Genomic DNA, 22,356 nt, shown 5'->3' with positions numbered 1-22,356 from the left:
CAATTTCCATAAAACTCAAGTGTTATACAGTGTCAATGTTCATGATCACTGTTTGATGTACAGTTACAAGATGCCATGGTGTTAAACCCTGGGTTGTCCTGAACAGAATGCCTATGTTCGTATTTGTAAGACATTTTGAGATGGACCGCACATCTGAATGCATGAATTACTCATTCTATGCGCACAATAATGACAACCCGCTTCTCTGAACTGCCTTGTGAAAGCCTAACACTAAGATTGTATTTTATAATTTAACTAGTCATGTTGGCAATAGAACACGCTTCCAAATGATTCCCCCTGACCCAGATTGCGATTTATAATGGGCCGTTTTTGGATTGTGTAAACAACAGTAATTGTGTAAAGGTGGGGATGCAGGGCTGTGTTCCAAACAAAACTAAGTGTGTTTGTTATAGTTCATCCAACGACACAGCTAGGAGAGCTCAAAAAGCACCTTTTAGTTGAAGACTCTTTGAGTCACAAAAGTGCATTGAAATTACTTAGGAACTGTGCACACTTTGGACAGTTCCTACCCCAAATTTTCCAAGAATATTGTTACTGAGTGTATTTTCAGATGTAGATATCAACAAATGCAGCAGAAAGTACAGTAAATATCAAATGCACATAAAATCAAGTAATGTTTGTATTCCATCTTGTGTCAAGTGAACTTTTGTGTCCTCACGTTTAGTCTAATGTTCCCATAATCTCAACTGTTCTGTTTTTCAAATTGCAACCATGGTTATGCATTTCCATATTTCTTCTGTACGAAACACTTCATTTTAGCCCTATCCATATAGTCCAATTCCCCTGAGTGTAAGGGGTTAAAAAGGGTTCAGTTTGTACACATTGTAATGTTGATAGTGTCTCTGTGCTATACTTTGCCAGTCTCTGGACAGGGGATAGTGGAGAGAGGTCTGTAGTGAAGAGAAAGATATGTATGATTTAGATCATAACATCAGTCTGTTCTCCGGGAACAACAACAGTTCCCTGGTAACAGTTATTTACTGTACTGGAAATGTCATCCCCACAGTGAGTATATATATTTTTTTTAATTAAAAAAAATCTTTCAAGACCATCAAAAATCTTTTTATAAATGTAGTGTATCTTGTTTGAGAGAGAGAACAGTTCCTTTGAGCTATTTTGAATATGTAAGATCTCTTCAGTACTGTCTTTTTCCAATGGACTGTATGCTGATGTTAGAATTTGATGACATCAACATGAAGATATTGAGCAGAACAGGCCCTGTACTCATACATGTTCCTCTGTGTCCACTTTACCAACAGGTCACCTGATTCTGATCTTTTGCCAATTATTGGAAAATACCAATTAGTAGAAAAAGATACGAGATGGGCTGCCTGTGTAAACGCAGCCATGGTGTCTGAATAGCAGAGAGCTAGTGAAACTAGTATGTTCACAAACATGTAGGTTTCAGATGAGCATTTGGAAATCAGTGGTCAGGCTCAATTAACCCTGACGGCTGCTTCATTTTGTGTCCCCCAGCCAGAGGCTGTCCTGGGCCTGTCAATCACAGGTGTAGTAGTGATTTTGATGCAGATTGTGCACATGTATTCATTAAAGATCTAATTGGGCTTCCCACAGTGACATATGCCAGATCCTTCCCAGCCCTCCACGGTGAGTTGTTCCAGCTGCCCATTTTCTACTGAGCCTTGATATTTTACTCAGACATCCAGGCAGAGATGGGTGATGAGCAATTAATTCCTCAAATATGGGACCAATTAGCTCCTATTTTGGGATGACCACGATTAATGGGACGCTTCAATCCACATCTGTAATGAAATAGCCTCATCTTCATTAGACGTGATGCAAAATGCTTGATCCAAATGACATCATTTTCCTTTCTATTATGCTTTCCAGATCGCTGCTCAGAAGAAAAACCTGAAAAAGTATCACTACATATTGGCAAACCTGGTAAGTCTGGCCCTCTCTGAAACAATGGAAGCTTTAATGCAATATGCAAGCTCCATTGCATAATACAATTTCATTATTTATTTTCAATCTATTTCAAATGTCATCGTAGATATTACTGAAACTCCCTGTAAGGAAACACTACTGTGAAAGGTGTATGAATTTGTTTTGTTCACAACACTACAGATGCCACAGTGAGAAGTAAAATAATAACTCCATCCCCACTGAAGGATCAAAAACTTTGAAGCACAACTGTAGCTTAATTTTATGCAGGATTGATAGAAACGGAGTGTTTAGATTAATCGATGGTGGCGTCGTTCCATGTATTGGCGTCTCTTCATCTTCTCTGTATCTGACTGACTGTAGCTCTTCTGCTTGTCTATGCAGAACACAATGTAGACAGATGGCTGATTACCCGCTGAGCAAGGGAATGATTCTCCTGCAAGGCATTGTAGGGCTCTGAGCTTTTCATGTGTAGGAAAATGTGTGTGCGTGCGTGTGTAAGTGTGCATGTGTAAGAGTAAGGGCGTGCATGTTTACACTATACTTGTGCTTATATATTTGGTATTGGAGTGTGTGTGTGTGTGTGTGTGTGTGTGTGTGTGTGTGTGTGTGTGTGTGTGTGTGTGTGTGTGTGTGTGTGTGTGTGTGTGTGTGTGTGTGTGTGTGTGTGTTTTCTTTGCATAACTAAACAGAAGTTATTCCTCCATTATTAATGGAATCAATTCATTGCTTGATGTTTATATTCATTGGCCACCATCACTTTATTATTGTTCGTAGGCTAAAATGATAAGCACTGTGATGGTAAATCAAATTCAGCAGGGATCTTATGAGCTTATAGTAGATACAATAAATATTAGGCAGAAGGGACTCTGTTAGAATGCTTCTGCATTTACACTTACTGTATCCAGGTGTACTGTAGCATAGACGTTTCCATAGAAATAGGACTGTAGTGTCTAGTAAGTTATGGTTGCCTCTCACGTTAGCATAGCTTCATACAGAGATCTGAAGTTAACTGTCGCCCTTGAGGCAACAAGCCAGCATCTTGCTCTAGTGGTATGTTGGGTTAACTTTTAGGTGTGTTATACGGAGTACTTCTTTAGGAGAGGATGCTGTACATTTGGCTTGAGGTTGCATGTCAAGAGCATGGTTTAAAAGGGCACTCCAGAGTGCTCAACTCAGAGATCTGGAAACATTTGTGGTAGACCTCATAATTGGACTGTGAAACAGAGAAGAAGAAAAAACAGTGACTTCACAGGCAGGATTGTTAAATTCATAATTGGCTTGTGCTATAGGAAAAAGAAACACCCCAAAACGGCAATTGTACAAGTAGAATTTCTTCGTTTATAATTGGGTCCAGTAAACGGGGGAGCTGTCAACTCTAAAATAATGATGATCATAAAGGCAGCAAGATGCAACACTCTGTGTGAATAGGATCCCTGCGGTTCATTACCATGGGAGCTATTTTCTGGAGGGGGGCACACACACACAAACATAAACTCACAAACACATTCACACTCCCTCTCTTTATTGATTAAGCATGGCCTATGTAACAAGACTTGATCTTAGTTATCAACCCTGTGAAGATTCCCTATACTTCCAGTGCTCTTCTGATTAATTATAGCCTCAGGGTAAGAATGAAATATGTATTATGGGACTTTTTATCATTCAAAGAAAGCATTCAAATAATGTTTGCTGAAGCCTGTTTCCGAGGCAAGCTGCAGTATGACTCCAGATGGGAGGTTTAATGTAGTTTGATGCTCTTAGACTCAGGAGATGCAGGTAATTACATGCAAATACGGCGAGGGGAGTCTCTGCCACATGGTTGCCCACCATATCCCTACGTCAATCAAAGAAAGCACTAGGAACAATTCAATTTGAAGTTCCAATTTGAAGTCCTCAGGCAATTTTCTTGATGTATGTTTTAGTATGCACACTTACCCGCATGCTCAAAGACTGTGAGAGTGCCGTCCCGTGTGTGACTTGAAACAAATGTGTTATTCTATCTTTGCATGAATATAGGTAGTCATATTTGTAAATCAATATAGCAAAAGAGGGCAGATGAAGTTGAAAAGACAGCTGCGGAGATTGCTTGTCGAACTGTAGAAAAGTGTTTTTTTGTCTTGCGCTTCATAGATTTGTAATGATTGCTTGGACTTTTAATCTCTGGCTTCTCAAGTGGGGTTGAACAGCTGAATAGCAGCTCTGAGAAATCAAAACTTTCAATACCAGCAGTCTGAAAAGAGACTGTCATACAATTATCTGCACCATCATTACGGCTGGGACATTTTTGGCTCTGTTTTGTTTACTTAGCTCAAGTTTGCTTCTGTTTTGAAAGAAGTGAATTCCTTCTTTCCTAGGGCTTTTTGGACATGAACTTCACTGAGTTCCAGAAGAGTGGTGCCAATATCACCGGGTTCCAACTAATGAACTACTCAGACGAAAATGTCAGCAAGGCCATAGAGGAGTGGGTGGACTTTGACAGCAAAGACCTCAAACTACCCAAGGGAAGACTGAAGGTGTGACCGAATTGTCTCATTGTTCAGAGATCTTTCTATTAAAGTGTTCAAGGTTACAATAAACGTATGTTAGCCTCTAATGTTGCCTCCTTGGATTTGCCCTCTCAGTACACAGGAGCCCTCACATACGACGGAGTGAGCGTCATGGCAACTGCATTTCAGAACCTTCGGAAGCAGCGTATTGACATTTCCCGGCGAGGTAATGCTGGCGAGTGTCTGGCCAACCCACCAGCTCCCTGGGGCCAGGGTATCGACATCCAGAGAGCCCTACAGCAGGTAGGCAGTTAGCATCACTCACTCCACAGCCACAGCTGGATGACAATGACTTCGATTCAAACTCAATACTAGCCGCACAGGTAATGAATCATGTATGACTATGAGAAATACTGTACAATACAATAAAATGCAATGCAATAAAATACAATACCAGCTTAATTAAGTACTATTGCGTTAAAACCCTCAGTTTCAGGCCCACCAACATTTTAAGAAGCAGCAATTGCAAGCCTATGAGCGATATGTAATTCTTAGATAGTTATCTTGTGACCTGGAGACTTATATTATGTTAGACATCATGCAATGTCAACCCAACCAGCTGGTAATATTATAATCCTGAGATAGCAATCTTGTGTTCTTGAGATAAGAAAAATGATGTCATGATATTTTTGCTTGTAGCTATGCTGATGTATACAGTATTGTGTGAAAATGTAGCAGATGTTGATTTCTTTGTGTACTGTTAAAAAGCCTTGAGCGTTATTCAGATTCCAGGTTGCACATATCTCCGAGAGTTAGCAGTTCTTCATACCAATCCTGGTCTATATCTGGTTTGTCCCACAGGTTCGGATTGAGGGATTGACTGGACATGTCCAGTTCAACGAGAAAGGCCATCGGACCAACTTCACGGTCAGCATAATGGAGCTGAGCCCAAGTGGACCACTGAAGGTGAATCGGGACTTGTCTATAATCTCTAGAATGATCAATCAACCTCTTTCTCATCCTCAGGGCACATCTGTTGTGTACAGTTAGACAGTATACTGTGTGATATTTGACCTAGACACAGTAGACACAGTAGGATGAATCCATCCGATTTGATTTAAATGTTTGATTTAATGATTGATTTAAATGTTAATGTTTCAATTAAAAATGGACTGGTCATTTACTAACAATATGCCCAGCATCAAGAACAGCTGGAGCCGAGCAAAACATAACAGTAAAATGAACAAATTGGCATTGTCTATAATGAGTGTCTCCAATGTTCACGTCATGTCAGAATGTGACATACTGTATTTGCTTTCATAGCGTAGTTGTTTTATTTTCATATTATTTTATTCATATGCAAATCATTTCTTTACATTGAATCAGAAAATGAGTTACCCTAGTTCTTTGAGTTTATAATATACCCATTTATATTTCACATGACAAAATGTACATTTTATCAGAGTAAATACATTAATTCAACCAGAGGCACGTTAGCTATAGAACTTAGTGATCGTGCATAGGTGGAGCAAATTCCTCTTATCATTTAGTATGCAGGGTGTTTGGGCATTAAGATGACTGTATATTTCTCTTTAATGTTATCACCAAGACAGTCTTACAACCTGAGAGTAGGACAGGCTGGCCAAGAAGTACAGTAGGAGGTGTTGGTTATCACGGAGTATGGCTTAAGGACTAGCGAGGGGATTAACCATATGAGTTAAGGGATGTGCTTATCCCCACACTACCACTACAGTATATTCATATTTATGACACTATAAATAGAAGTGTAGTATTTCCTCTGCTATGTGTGTTGATTTACTGTACCCCTTCTGACTGCAGGTGGGCTACTGGAATGAGAATGAGAACTATGTGAACACAGCGGTATACACGCCGGTGGTTGAAGAATTCTTCGGACTGCAAAACAGGACATACGTTGTGACCACTATCCTTGTGAGTCTCACTAGCTTAACTGAAAGGCTCAACATTTGTGTGATGATAATGTTCCATGGACCAAAAGACGACAGTTGTTTAAAGCTGTGTTTGGTATGGAAACATAGAACAGTAGAGTCGCTTGTATCAACCCATGTAGCAGTATGGCAGTGCAGTATAATGGTACAAAGTCCTGAGAACTGTCTGTATTTTTTTGGCATAGTGATATCTGCACAGCTTTGTAAACAGAAGGTAGCCGCAGCAAAAGAACAGATACACAAATTCTCTCATGTTGTCATATGACAATGCCCTGGCAGCAGAATCCGTGGTATTAGTGTGTCTTTGAGGGCTGTCCCAGAAGTGACTCTCCTGCCTGGCTATGAAGTCCGAGCAGTCAGAGTTGGCAAGCCTGCTGATTATGCTCTTTCCCTTTCTGCATGGTGACTGCATTCAGCTTCTCCATTGTAGCTCTGCCATATCAACACATCAGAGAGGTTCAGGTCACCTCTGATCAGTCCCGTCGGCTGTGCCGAATAACACTGCCAGTAGAACTGGCATGAGAATGATGGCCAGGTGGAAAGGCTATACTGAAAAATAGGGATTTTTTTGGGTTAGATTCACAGAGGGATAGAAATGATTGGCAACTATCCCCGATAAATTGGAGTGTATTTATTTAAACTTTTCATATCCTAATTTCAGGGTTTCTATTTCGTACAGCACATTCATCCATCTAAGCAATCCCTGTTGAAATGGTCTATCAATACCAGTGGGTCAAGTCATCTACATGAGGTAGGAAGGGATCAGGGAGGGAGAGCCCATACCTGTTTCAAAATGCTTCTGGCCTAATCTAAACTCTTCATTCTGTCCTTTTGAAACCACCATCTCGACCACACTATGGTCTATTTCCAGATTGTACGCTATGCTGTGTCCACCTGTAGCCTTGCCACGAGGGCTGTTTTCACAGCAGCTCTCTTCTGCTTTATCTGGAGGGCAGAGCTCCACACAGCCCCTTTACAGTCACCCCGGCCTGGCCAGACAGAAATAGCAGGAGTGCTGCTCGCCCATCAGATCTGAGTCAACCCACACCAAGGAGAAGGTGCGAGAGGGTGGCCATGAATAATGCCATTTGAAGGCCCCTTCGTGTAGGCTACACAAAGAAATGTACATACATTGGGGTGAAGCCCCATGGTCAGGGATGTAGTGCTGCCATAGCACGGCTGGTAAAAATATTTCAGTACATTTTATTCTGATTTAATTACCACAAAGATTCCATGAAAACGATAGAACAAGTAACTACATAAATATGTAGGCTATAGCAGCCTATAGGTAGGTAAATGGTGGTTTCCTCCCTGTCTTCTCTCTCTCTGGCAGTGGCGCGAATTATGAATAACTGTAGTCGTGTGTGTGCGGAGGCCCGTTGGTCGGACGCTTGACCACTTTGAGCGGGCCAAATCCAACATAGCAAGATAGACAGAATACTCTACCAGGGGTTTCTAACACGGCTGTCCTCAAAACAGTTTGTTATGGACTTGGGGCCAACGTATGACGCACTTGAACTCGCCTTACTGTCCGAGAGCTTAGCTTACAGAAAAGTACCACCTCTGTTGCGTATTCAGACAAATTGATCCACCGCACGAACCTCATCATCACACCGACGAGATCAAGGATCCAAATTTACAGTGTGTCTGCCTTGACGTTCATAAAGCTCCACGGGACCCCTCCTGCGCAGTGGAACCCAGAACGATATGCGAGCACTTGGTTACGGTGCTGTTCTTTCACCACCATGATTCAAAGCATGTTCAAATCACTTAAAATAACCCTCATCAAGATCTGTTGCCTATTAGTTCTACTCATCACTTAATAATTATAATAATATTACAAATAGAAGCTTATCACTTCTCACAATGATGCTCGATTAGTAAAGGTACACCAAAGCTAAATCAATGTCTCGCAAGATCACATAATGATTCATTAGTATTTTACATAACAGAACCAAAGATACACTGAACAAAATGTAAAGTCTTGGTCCCATGATTCAAGAGCTAAAATATAAAATCACAGACATTTTCCATACTCAAAAAAACGTTTTTCTCTCAAATGTTGTGCACAAATTTGTTACCATCCCTGTTTGTGAGCATTTCTCCATTGCCAAGATAATCCATCCAACTGACAGGTGTGGCATATCAAGAAGCTGATTAAATAGCATGATCATTACACAGGTGCACCTTGTGATTGATACAATAAAAGGCCAATCTAAAATGTGCAGTTTTGTCACACAACACAATGCCACAGATGTCTCAAGTTTTGAGGGGAGTGCAATTGGCATGCTGACTGCAGGAATGTCCACCAGAGGTGTTGCCAGAGAATTGAATGTTCATTTCTCTACCATAAGCTGCCTCCAATGTCGTTTTAGAGAATTTGGCAGTTCGTCCAACAGGCCTCACAACCGCAGACCACGTGTCTGGCGTCGTGTGGGCAAGCGGTTTGCTGTTGTGAACAGAGTGCCCCATGGTGGCGGTGGGGTTATGGAATGGGCAGGCATAAGCTACGGACCACAAAAACAATTGCATTTTATCGATGTCATGCCATTCATCCACCTCCATCATCTCATGTTTCAGCATGATAATGCACAGCCCCATGTCACAAGGATCTGTACACAATTCCTGGAAGCTGAAAATATCCCAGTTCTTACATGGCCTGCATTTTCTCTAAGACATGTCACCCATTTAAGCTTGTTTGGGATGCTCTGGATCGACATGTACGACAGTGTGTTCCAGTTCGCGTCAATATCCAGCAACTTCGCACAGCCATTGAAGAGGAGTGGAACAACATTCCACAGGCCACAATCAACAGCCTGATCAACTGTATGCGAAGGAGATGCATGAGGCAAGCAAATGGAGGTCACACCAGATAGACTGGTTTTCTGACCCACACCCCTACCTTTTTTTAAGGTGTCTGTGACCAACAGATGCATATCTGTATTCCCATTAGGCCCTAATTGGCAGATTGTTGCATGTTGCGTTTATATTTTGGTTCAGTATAATAGCATATACTGTAGCATAGTAGGCCTACAATATGTTACACCATAAACACCTCAGTCATTTCTTATCTGAAGCTGAATAGACCAAAAAAATATCAACTGCACGCGCCACTGGGCAGGATAAATGCTTTGATTTAAACAAAATAAGCCTACAAGAAAGGCTAATAGTTTGTTACCACCATTTGCTTTAATTTGCTCATGAAACAGTAATTCAAGAAGATCTAAATGCATATTCCCATGAAACTGATTGAGATCAATTGATTGGCATGCAGTTTGGATATTTCACTGGTAAAACGTGAAGAATAATCATTCACGATTGACAGTGATAATGGCCTATTTTTTTTTTTGTTTGTTTGAGGATATTAAAAATATTATATTTTCTTAATGCTTTCTGTGGTCATAGGCAGATGTTGCAATTGGAGGATGCATTTTATGCATAGGCCTATTCTACAATGATATTCAATAGGCTGCATCTGTCAGTACAAACTGTCAGTACAAACTTATGACCAAAAAAATTGCACTATACCACTGCCCAATGTTTGCATAGGTGATATAGTATACCGTACCGTGTACATTATCCCAAAGAAAGGTAGACAAGAAAAGCTTTATAATAAGTGTGTGGTGAATGCATGCAATATGTGATGAAAATGTTTAAAAGAACCATGCAACAATGTTGTCCTTCATGTTTCCAAGGAATCTCCATACGTGATGCTAAAGAAGAACCACGAGCAGCTGGTGGGGAACGATAAGTATGAGGGCTATTGTGTGGAGCTGGCCGCCGAGATCGCCAAGCATGTGGGCTACACCTATAAACTAGAGGTCGTAAGCGATGGCAAGTACGGAGCCAGAGACGCTGAGTCCAAGATGTGGAACGGGATGGTGGGCGAGCTGGTTTATGGGGTTAGTAACCATCTCATGAACATATCGGGCACCTCACTAGGCTCTAAGAGGACAAATGTGTTTATCATACACTCTCAGACAACACAGCAGTCCATGGAATTCGTCCAATGGCAAGGACAAAAATAGCATTTTAATTTGACACAGCCTGACTCATTTTTAATGTAACCGCTCATTCGGTTGATAAAGTGGCAGTAACTAAAATAGAATGGTCCAAATGTGGTGCAATATTTGCAACAGTACACACCATTGTACCATCCCTATTCCCAAACGTTCTATACTCCTGTACCCCTTCAAACATTCAACCTCCAGCTGCGTACCCCCTCTAGCACCAGGGTCAGCACACTCTCAAATGTTGTTTTTTGCCATCATTGTAAGCCTGCCACACATACAGAACTGCTTGTTGCAATTTCAATGAGGCTCTCTTGTTCAGATATCGGTAAGTGGACTAGAGGCAGGGCATGAAAGGGATAATGAATCCAGTTGTTTGTGTCATCCATTTCGGGAAAGTACCTGTGTAATTGCTCGCCCAACTCGCTCAGGTGCTTCGCTAGATCACATTTGACATTGTCCGTAAGCTTGAGTTCATTTTCACACAAAAAATCATACAATGATGAAAAGACCTGTGTGTTGTCCTTGTTAATGCAGACAGAGAAGAGCCCCAACTTCTTAATCATAGCCTCAATTTTGTCCCGCACATTAAATATAGATGCAGAGAGTCCCTGTAATCCAAGATTCAGATCATTCAGGCGAGAAAAAACATCACCCAGATAGGCCAGTTGTGAGAAACTCTGACAAGTGAAAATGATGGTCAGTAAAGAAAACTTTAAGCTCGTCTCTCAATTTAAAAAAAGGTGTCAATACTTTGCCCCTTGATAACCAGCGCACTTTTGTATGTGTAAAAGCGTTACATGGTCGCTGCCCATATCATTGCATAATGCAGAAAATACATGAGAGTTCAGGGGCCTTGCTTTAACAAAGTTAACAATTTTCACTGTAGTGTCCAAAACATCTTTCAAGCTGACAGGCATTCCCTTAGCAGCAAGAGCCTCTTCGTGGATGCTGCAGTGTACCCAAGTGGCGTCGGGAACAACTACTTGCACGCGCGTTACCACTCCACTATGTCTCCCTGTCATGGCTTTTGCGCCATCAGTACAGATACCAACATGAGCAGCAGCTACGTTTGGCTACATATGGACTGTTAGTGGAATTCCCTTGAGAGAGTAACGGTTAATGTGATTGATGTTCATTATTTGACAAGGCTACCTGTATTTGACATTGTGTTGTTATTTCGCTGAGAACTAGATGGTTTAATTTGATTTTTGGCAGTGAAACAAGGCTACTCAGGTGAGAGAAAAAAACTCACCCAAATGTATAGCCCCGTTGGGAAATATAAATGGACAGTTTGAAAATGTGAAGAGAAAATGTGAATCACATTTTTATTTGGCGTACCTCCAACGGCATTGCGCGTACCCCACTTTATATAATGTTTACATACTCTACATTACTCATCTCATATGTATATACTGTACTCTATACCATCTACTGCATCTTGCCTATGCCGTTCGGTCATCACTCTGTCACAACTTCCGCCGGAGTCGGTCCCTCTCCTTGACACACTCATTCATATATTTTTATGTACATATTCTTATTCATTCCTTTACACTTGTGTGTATAAGGTAGTTGTTGTGAAATTGTTAGGTTAGATTACTTGTTAGATATTACTGCATGGTTGGAACTAGAAGCACAAGCATTTCGCTACACTCGGATTAACATCTGATCATCACATAACCATGTGTATGTGACAAATAAAATTTGATTTGATTTGGGCATACCCCAGTTTGGGAATACCTGCATCACAACCTTCACTATAGCTCTTCCCCAGTGATATGCTTCAATATTCAACCAGACACTACTTTAAACCTATTTTTAACCTAACAAATGTCTACAAAAGACAATGATCTCATTAGTGGATGTTTGTCACACACTAAATACACAAAACAAATTCAATGTGGCTTTTCGTATAAATACTGTTCTGTTCTCTGGAACACGTACAGATCTACATTGTACGTTATGTTGCTGCTGTAGCCAAAGGACATACTGTAGTGCAGTTTAATTCTTTCCAATACTATGTAGGGTTAACATAAAACCTCCGAGAAGAATAACAATGTGTCAGGACACAATGTCCATATGTCCATATGAGCTCTAAGATATGTTCTGACAAAGGTCTATACCTCTCACTTTACGTGTCCAGCAGCTCCCTCAATGTCAAAACATAACTACACAATGCAGATGGGCCCAGATAGGCTGTCAATGTTGGTAAGGTACCAAGTGGTAAGGTACCAAATAGTCAAAAGCCGTTGCCCGTTACCCCACAAAAGTTGAGTAACAGGCAACCGAATGAGCACAATACAGTAGCTGGATGTGTATTCCAGGAAGTCTGTTATTGAAATGTCCCTTACCAAACTGTCACTTCCCATATCTTCAATGTTTTCATGGGAATCATGTCAAACCCTATTTCTCTGCCCTCAGGAACTTGATATGAAAGATACGCTCTAACAGTTTGGTCTAGGGTAATGTAGAATATGTTCTGTCCATACAATGACAGAGGTGCTGGGTGGACTCAACCAAATCAAGTCTCGCTTGGAGGGTTTTTGTTTTTTCTCTCAGAGTATTAAGCCTAATATTTCTTGAAAGCGATTCATTATTATTCAGCTTGAAAAGACTGAGTGTTTATGTAAGCTGGAGCTCTCTCTCTCTCGAGAGAGAGTTATCTCAGAAAGTCCTCTCTTTATGAAAAGAGAGTTTACTATTACTGATGTGCATGCTAATCACTGCCCGTGGGAATAGTTATTTACATTCCTTCACCTCACCTTAAGGACATACTTTTGTCATCTCCACTTGAAGACTTTATGGGTGGAAGGACGAGTACAGAGATGGGATTTCTGAGTGTAGGGATACTCTTGGTGAATTGATTTGAATTGAATTGATGGATACGTAGATAAACACGTAATTATCTCCTTGCCTCCTAGAAAGCGGATGTGGCAGTAGCCCCGTTGACCATCACCCTGGTAAGAGAGGAGGTGATTGACTTTTCCAAGCCCTTCATGTCCCTGGGCATCTCCATCATGATCAAGAAGCCTACCAAGTCCAAACCTGGAGTCTTTTCCTTCCTGGATCCTCTGGCCTACGAGATCTGGATGTGCATTGTGTTTGCTTACATCGGCGTGAGCGTGGTTCTCTTCCTGGTCAGTCGCTTCAGCCCGTACGAGTGGCAGGGGGACGACTCTGATGGGGAGGAGGGTCAAGCGCAGCAGCAGAGACAGCAGCACAACCAGCCGTCGTCCTCCAGTCCCAGGAGAGAGCCAGGTCAGTCCCAGTCCCAACAGGGCCAAAACCAGGGCCAAGGACAGGGACAAGGCCAGGGACAGAACGAGGGGCACACCAATGAGTTTGGGATATTCAACAGCTTGTGGTTCTCTCTGGGCGCCTTCATGCAGCAGGGCTGTGACATCTCGCCACGGTAGGTGATCTGTTTTCTACCCCCGCTGTTAACTGTAGTGTTTCTATTAACAACGTTAACGTCCTTCCTCATTCATCAGTATTACTGTGTATCATCATCAGCAGACATAATCTTGAATTGTGTTTTTTTTTATTGTTGTACTTGAGTAATACAGTATTTGTTAACAGTGAGATCCTCCATACAATGTCTTGCAACAAAATAAATGATTATGATTAATACCAAGGAAATGCAAATACAATTAACCCAGGTAATGCGTGAAAACATTTGAACTGATAAAGGCAGGTGACCATTGTCAATCTACTGCAACTGCACTCTGCTAAAGATAAATCCTCCAGTGTGATGAAATGCACTGTCCCCCCCCATACCCCCTTCCACATGGTGATGAATTAGGTCAAGAACAAAAGTAGTTATGGGGATTCTTTACAAGATCAATAGTGCAGGTCAGTCTGGTGACGTTCCTGCTGATGGCTCACTGCCTCCTCCTCCTTTGGGCGCTTGGCTTGTGCTAACTGCTGGCTCCTCAGCCACTGTCTGACATTTAGGTAGGACATGTGTATCCTTTTACTTTGGGGGGAACTAATGGGCTCAAATTAGATTACATTTGCAGAAAGCTGCCTGTGACAGATGTTGTTTTCCCTGTCATAGATGCGTCCGTTTAGCTCTGCCAGAATGGTTAAGCTTCAGGAGAAGAACCTCCCAAGCACTCCGCCTTAGTTTGTACTGTACATGTTTATTTTCCTCTCCCCTATTCCTCTGTCCCTTTTATACTCTCCAACCAGGCATGGTGGTGTACTGCAGATGGGTGATTGCTCAAAATCAAATCTTTACAAATGCGTTGATCTTCTCTCATCTGCTATTTTTGCCCAACATTTCAGTGCCTTCTCCTCAGTTGACTTGCTTGGGAGCGCTCTCCCTCTCTCTCTCCCTCTCTTTCTCTGTCTGTCTCTCGGGTTTCATAGTCTAAGCCTCTGGGCGGACGGGTGATTTGACTTTGTCTCCTAGGCTGTCAGAAGAGAGGAGGTTGCCTGACACGGTGGTGATTCACCTCCCTGCTACCTCAGGGGGTCAGACAGTGATGAAAGAATTCAGTGGGATGAGGAGCTCTTTACCCATGGGGCCAGAGCACAGATGAGCTACATTCATGTCTCTCACACATAGGGGGTCTCTTAATCAGTAACACATCACAATGGAGGTACTACTTATATAAGAACACATCTCCCATTACTTTGAAGACTATTATGCTTCGCTCTTTCTCATTCTGAGATTTTTTATGGCAAGAATCTGCACTGAGTATACCAAACATTAGGAACGCCTTCCTAGTATTGAGTTGCCCCCCCCCCCCCCCCCTTTGCCCCCAGAACAGCCTCAATTTGTTGGGGCATGTGCTCTACAAGGTGTCGAAGGAATTCCACAGGGATGTTGGCCCACAGTTGTGTCAAGTTGGCTGGATGTCCTTTGGGTGGTGGACCATTTTTGATACACATGGGAAACTTTTGAGCGTGAAAAACCCAGCAGCATTGCAGTTCTTGATACAAACCTGCGTGCCTGACACCTACTACCATACCCTGTTCAAAGGCACTTCAATCTTTTGGCTTGCCCATTTGCCCTCTGAATGGCACACAAACAAATCCATGTGTCAATTGTCTCAAGGCTTAAAAATCCTTCTTTAACCTATCTCCTCCTCTTCATTTACACTGATCGAAGTGGATTTAACAGGTGACATCAATAAGGGATCATAGCTTTCACCTGGATTGACCTGGTCAGTCTCTCATGGAAAAAGCAGGTGTTCTAAGTGTTTTGTATACACATGTAGGTTCTTCAGTATTGCATACATTTCACGGTGTGCAATGTGATGCTGAGCGAGTATGTACACTACAGTGATGGTACTGTATCTCTGAGGGGGTCTAATTTGCTGCTGAGATGTGGGGGATTGGGAAAGGTCACCTGAAGGTCAGTATAAATAAAGGTCAACTAGCTACCCATACTGGGGAGTTCAGTGAGAAGGCCTGCAGTGCAACAACTCAAATGTTATATATAGACAACAGCTCTGAGGAAGCAGTTTAAAGACTGGTCGGCCAGCTGCGTTTGGCAGGATGTTATTTGTCAGAGAATGCGGTAACTAGCAGACCTGCCATGTTGTGCATAATGATGGTAATCTCCAAACAGCCAGATCGAAACGTGACTTTGAAGAACAACATCTTTACAAGAGCAATGGGAGACGGAAGGAGCAGCTTTGTGGGCAAACCCCAGCTATTTATTCATGGTAAAAATGTGTTTGTTCTCTGTAAATGTCAGCACTGCCACTCGGAGAGGGCTCGTCACATTGCAACTCACAGGAGCCGCTTAACGCCTAGTTTAACTTCTGAGGTAAATGTCTGTGTGTGACGTCTTAATACATGCTGATTACAGATTACTGATTAGTTTAACAGACATAAAGCTGCATTAATCCATCCATCATTAATTAATTAATTCAGCATGTACACTGAGTATATAATCCAGGTGAAATCTATGATCCCTTATTGATGTAACTTGTTTTAATCCACTTCAATCAGTGTAGATGAATGGGTGGACACAAGTTAAAGAAGGATTTTCACAACTTGAGACAATTGATACATGGATTGTCTATGTGTGCCATTCAGAGGGTGAATGGGCAACACAAAATATTTAAGTGCCTTTGAACAGGGTATGGTAGTAGTTGCCAGGTGCACCGATTTGTGTCAAGAACTGCAACGCTGCTGGCTTTTTCATGCTCAACAGTTTCTCTTGTGTATCAAGAATGGTCCACCACCCAAAGGACACCCAGCCAACTTGACACAACTGTGGGAAGCATTGGAGTCAACATGAGCCAGCATCCCTCTAGAATGCTTTCTACACTTTGTAGAATCCATACACCAATGAATTGAGGCTATTCTGAGGACAAAAGGGGGAGGTGCAACTCAATATTAGGAAGGTATTCCTTATGTTTGGTATACTCAATGTATACATGACAGCTAGATTTAGAGCGAACACTAACCTTTTTGTTCTCCCCTGTGCAAAGCTGATGGGATTCTCTCCCATTCAATGAGGCAATCTAATAGTTTGAGTTTTACTGAGGGATTGAGTGAGGCAGTGAAGAAGTGGCAGTGTTGATTATGAACACCTTCGCGAGGCCTCGCCCCTCTCGCTCTGTCTCATACACTCCGCTTCTATTGCTGGAGGAATGTGTGCTGCACCTCTAACATTACTGTAACGTTTCACACCATATGAATGTAATTTACTGGACAAGTATTGCATACTTACCTATGTCATACAGAGGCTTCTGTAGATAGGTGAGTTGTGAACAGTACGTATGTGTGTGCACACCAGTAGAGGTCGGTGCCATTTAAGATGAGAGGACACTTTTTTTCAATGAGCATGGCCTCATTTCTATTACAACATATTGGATGACTGTCATTCATATTCCATTCACCCAGTTCAATGTAACAGTGATAGGTTTAAGATACTACATGATACTCAAGTTTTTCCTATACACATCGTGAGGTTGCCACAACCTAGCCTATGAATGAAAGTTTATAACGTAGGTGCACACAAGTCAATAATTTTTTTTGAGGTGACACTTGGACAGACAGTCACACATTCAATACCGCCTTGCACACTCTTGCCTGCATCTAGCTGATCTAGGGTGTAATTATTAGTCCAGCAGTTGCAAATGAGAATGTTCTATTAGACAAATTCAGTTACGTTTATCCCCGTTTTGTTCCATTTGCTTCCGTTTAAGAAGCGGGTTTTTTTTCAACAGAATCGGCGGAATGAATACACCCCTGATCACTTGTAAACACAGTTCACCTTCATAGCAGCCACGTTGTATTCCTTCTCGCATCTACGCGCTCTCCTCCTCTCACCTTTTCCCTTGGCTTGTGGACTTAAATGCACAACACATCAGCTGTATGTGACCAGGCGACAAAACCTTTCCAAGCCAAACCATATCATAAACGCTACACAGAGCCTACATCGTTGTCACCTTATTAGAGAAAGTATTGTCATAGACAACATAGCTAATGGAACTGAAGCATTAGTAAACCCACTAAAATCATGCAGTAATGTTACATTGTACAGTCAGTAAGCAGTTTAGCACTTGGTGGCAATAAATGAGTAAAACCAAAAACGTACCTTGCCTGGGAAGAGTTCCAGTGTTGTGTTGGATAGTCATAGCCATCTAGCTAACATAGTATCCCTTGGTTTGAGCTGGGTGTTTGAGTAGGCTGAACTAGCTAGCTGCATTTGCTAGCTAAGAAAGTTCAATTTAAAAAATCTTTCTTCATCTCTCTCTTGCTTATCCTTCATTTTGGAAGAAATTAATTTGTTAAACTGTTCAACTATTGTCTTTCTCTCTCTTTGAGTCAACTACTCACCACAGTGCTAGCTAGCTGTAGCGTATGCTTTCAGAACTAGATTAATTCTCTGATCCTTTGATTGGGTGAACAAAATGTCAGTTCATGCTGCAAGAGCTCTGATAGGTTGGATGTCCTCTGGAAGTTGTCATAATTACTGTGTGAGTATATGGAAGGGGGTGCGAACCATGAGCCTCCTAGATTTTGTATTGGTCAATGAACCCAGAGGAGGACGGAAGTTAGGTGTCTAAACCATGGTGCTTTGTTTTAGTCTATTATTTGGTGACATTAATATATTTAGTATAGTTTTATCTAAAAAGGATAACTTTTTAAAATGTTTTACAATTTAAAAAAAAAGAAATTCACTGAAGAGGATGGTCCTCCCCTTCCTCTCCTGAGGAGCCTCCGCTGGTGTACACAGTGGAGAAGGATCACTGTGTAATCATTGGCTAGTCCCCCTGTCCTCCTGTCTGTGTGTCTGCAGTGAGCCATGGTCTTGAAAGGGTCAGATCTCCAGGCCCCAGGCAGATGTGATCAGCGTGACCAGATGCCCAGACGCTCCTCTTCCTTCCCCAGGCACAGCCTGTCATTTCAGCTCTGCTGTTACACACCCAGCCATCCCATAGCTACAAACGTTTACACACTCACACATTCTCCTCCTTTTACAGTACACACTGTTTCTCCGACCCACTCAAACACATACACACATAGTCATGCACGTACAGACACACACACACACACACACACACACACACACACACACACACACACACACACACACACACACACACACACACACAGACACAAACTCAACCCTGCGTGCCTCACAGCCCTTTCACAGTGCAGAGGTGACCCAGTCACCCTGAGTGTTATGACATGCTCAACATTGTTTAACAGAACAACAGTTCTGTCAAAAACAGAGATGACCGTCACATCTGAGCTGTATACTGCTATCATTGCACTGTCCTGTTCAGATAATACAGACCTCTGGAGACTCGTTACCTGCTCAGACTTGGCTGAAAGACCTACTGACATAACACTGCCTCCCTCTGATGAGCTCAAATGTTTGGAGAGGACAGTTCACCGTGACGGAGAACTTAGTGTGTGTGTGTGTGTGTGTATGCGTGTGGGCATGTGTTTGCTGTAGCACACACTTGGGAAATTATGTCATTTTCATTTTACTGTTGCCATTGGCAATTTGTGTGTGGTTATTGTACCTCATTACCTCTTATATTGAATTGATGGCAGTGTTATAGCTATCCACATTAATATCAACCCTGCTGACCAGTTAGTTGCATTTTCATGAAAATGTAAGTAAACAAATGTCAATTTTAGAAGAGGTCCCTGCTGCTAACATGCTGGAAGTGTAAGTGGACGACCACGCTGAGGTTTTCCCCGTCTTGTGGCTGGACCTGGAGCATTCCCCTGTGTCCAGTTCTTGTGCCTGTTAGCTGTCATGAATGGAAGTTGAACAGAAGAAATGGCTTATTAGTGTGCCTGCTGAAGGCAAGAACACTCTAGATTTCTTACATACTTACATTATTATTAGTATTATTATTATTATTCCGCTCTATCTAGCGCTTAAACTGCTGAAGTTATTAACACCAAATCAACGTTAGAACCACTTCAGGTTCCTTAAGAACGTATTTTTGAAACCTCTTATACTTTTTGTACTACAACCATATTTGCATTAAAACTCAATGCAAGTCAATAGCCATAGACTTGAATGGTGAAGCATCTCCTCTTTCACCGTTTAAACCAACGTTAGGATGTTGAGAACGGCCCTACTTAGATGTCATATCAAAGGCTTTTTGATACTATTTATACTTTTTACTATGTATTTAAAACGTACAATATTTACGTTAGAGTAAATGGTGACTATAAGAGGTAGATTCTCACAGTGCCACTACTTTCTAACCATTCAAGATAGAAACTCAACTTCATTATTTAATTTCTCCGTCCGTTATTAAGTAAAAATGTTCCTACATTTCCATATTAGAGCAAAAGCCATATCTCTGTAACCATATAAACTTGAAACTACAATAATACTTAAATTAGCTACCAATGCATTTCAATGGCACAAAAGGGCGAGACTTGAACGGTAAAAATAAATACAAATTCTAGACCTATCTCCTCTTTCACCGTTTAAGCTATCAACACCAAACCAACGTTGAGATATTCAGACTGAGCCAACTTATATTGTTTGCATTCAGATTTTTTATACTATACATTTTTTTTCAACAATAACAATTACAAATATGATTTGCATAAAATAACATGGGTTTGAATAAGAACCATAGGAATACAGTGGTAGCTATTCCAAATGGTCCTGCTCCTTGGCCAATTACAAGACCAACTCTAAAATCTTTATGAACTATAAAGCAATTTAATTTGCATAAATTAGCATAGAACTTAATGGGTTCAATGCCAACTATAAAAACACAGTGGTAAACATGTTAAATGCTACTGCTCTTTAACAATTTAATCTACAAACATTTAAACAATGTTAATATCTATTTATATTTGCATAAATTAGCATAAAACAACCCACCAACTCTTGAATCGTTTAAGAGAGAGACACCAAAACAACTTTCACATGTTCAAGCTATCATATCCTATGAATAATTCGATCAATGAATCAATCTATCAATTCTCCCATCTACCTACTTTTTCAACTATAACAAGTCACTGCCATTACCACTGTAGTTACTTCCGCTACTATAACTTATTTCACAACCACAAGCTAGCAAACACACAGTTTCTTCTGGAAATGTACTTCTTTAGTTGTTTTTGCTTTCCTTTGTTGGTATTATCAGTGGCATTCTCACATGCCACCCCCCCACCTCTATTCCTGGGCTCCCTCTGTTGTTGCTGTTTTTAAATTCTCTTTTAGTGTGTGAGCTGCATTGTGCAGCAGGGATTCAGGGCAATAAAATGAGCTTTTATTTAGCAAATCTTCCAGAGTAACGGTTGCCGTGATTTCCGGATTTGGGAACAGGTCTGTGGGTGAGGATGTTCTTCTCCCCGAATATGCAGGGTGAATCCAAATACTGGAGTCGGCTTATCCTCTGCTTTGCATGAAACAACAGAGAACAACACTTTGCTATTTTTATTTTCACACAATTCCTCTGCTTTGGTTGGCTGCCTCGCTGCTTCCAAGAGAGAAGTGTCATCTTTGAGAAATCTGCATTTACCCCCAGTGCTCCTGTAATGCTGAACGCCATTTGCTACAGATCTATCAGCTTTCCCCATCTTCCCCTCAGCCCACACAACGTTCATGTTTGTTTACGCCTGATCTGCCTGAATTTGAGACGATTGTTTCCTACAATGCATTATAATTGGATGGGTGCCGCCTACAAAAGACAATCCAGCAATACGTGTTTCTGTTGACATCAATGTGATCACTGTTTCGCAGCGACGCTGTGATCTTTGGAGCAGACATGCTGCAGCAGCTATCTCTGTCCCTGCTGTGGTTTAGAACACATTTGTAGCAGAACGTAGAAGGCTCTCAGATTTAGACCTAGGATGGGTTCAGGGTCCTCATTTATCAAAGGTTTGCGTGCGCCGGTTTTCCCGCAAAGGTTGGTAGTGATCCCTTTTGAACTTGACGGGAAAGTGTGCGTATCTCCATGCAAGTCTCAGACTATGCGCACGCACAACTTCTAGCGGTTGATCAACTGCATTGCAAGCAAATATAGTTATTTTGGGGAAAATAGTGTTTGATGCACAGGAATTATAATAATGGTAGTCTAATAAAAACATAAAAATGTAGGCCTAATGATAAAACAGATGCATTTGCCATTGGAGGAGATCAAGTAGCAGCATCCCACCTAATATATTTATTTTACTTTTATTATATAGGCCTAAATCATAATCATATTACAGGGCATGTTTCTCCTTTTCTGACATGACTGGTTTATTCACGCTACACAACAAATATGAGGCTACCATTTATCCATCGCTCATTTGATAGTCAACCACGCTCAAAAGTAAATAGACCAATAGCCTATTTAAAATATTTGACAGTATCAGCATTTCTGTGTGTAAGCAGTGCGACATCATAGCCTGTTTAATCTCAGAGCCTATACCGAGGCAGGAGATAGAAACACAATCATTCGTCTTTTGCATAGACGTATGGGCTGTAGGCAGCATTTACATTGAAATTGTTTGAATATAATATCG

General features: G+C 41.5%; 1 protein-coding gene across 2 annotated transcripts in view; it reads left to right on the top strand.

Annotated features, from left to right (window-relative positions):
- Positions 1 to 22,356, top strand: part of LOC120044423 (glutamate receptor 1-like) — an 81,300-nt gene that overhangs the window by 49,576 nt on the left and 9,368 nt on the right. Inside the window, exons 4-11 of one of the 2 annotated variants that reach the window (XM_038989073.1) lie at positions 1,873 to 1,926; positions 4,284 to 4,442; positions 4,551 to 4,718; positions 5,277 to 5,381; positions 6,255 to 6,365; positions 10,078 to 10,284; positions 13,314 to 13,584; positions 13,702 to 13,804. In XM_038989073.1, the coding sequence (XP_038845001.1) occupies positions 1,873 to 1,926; positions 4,284 to 4,442; positions 4,551 to 4,718; positions 5,277 to 5,381; positions 6,255 to 6,365; positions 10,078 to 10,284; positions 13,314 to 13,584; positions 13,702 to 13,804 (1,178 nt within the window). Of the gene's footprint in view, positions 1 to 1,872; positions 1,927 to 4,283; positions 4,443 to 4,550; positions 4,719 to 5,276; positions 5,382 to 6,254; positions 6,366 to 10,077; positions 10,285 to 13,313; positions 13,805 to 22,356 lie in introns of both variants that reach the window. The other variant, XM_038989072.1, reaches the window with a different exon arrangement.

This window comes from Salvelinus namaycush, chromosome 3 (genome assembly GCF_016432855.1).
Source record: "Salvelinus namaycush isolate Seneca chromosome 3, SaNama_1.0, whole genome shotgun sequence".
Classification (NCBI taxonomy): Eukaryota; Metazoa; Chordata; class Actinopteri; order Salmoniformes; family Salmonidae; genus Salvelinus; species Salvelinus namaycush.
Note: the sequence above shows the minus strand (reverse complement) of the source record. Positions and strands in the feature narration are given on the sequence as shown.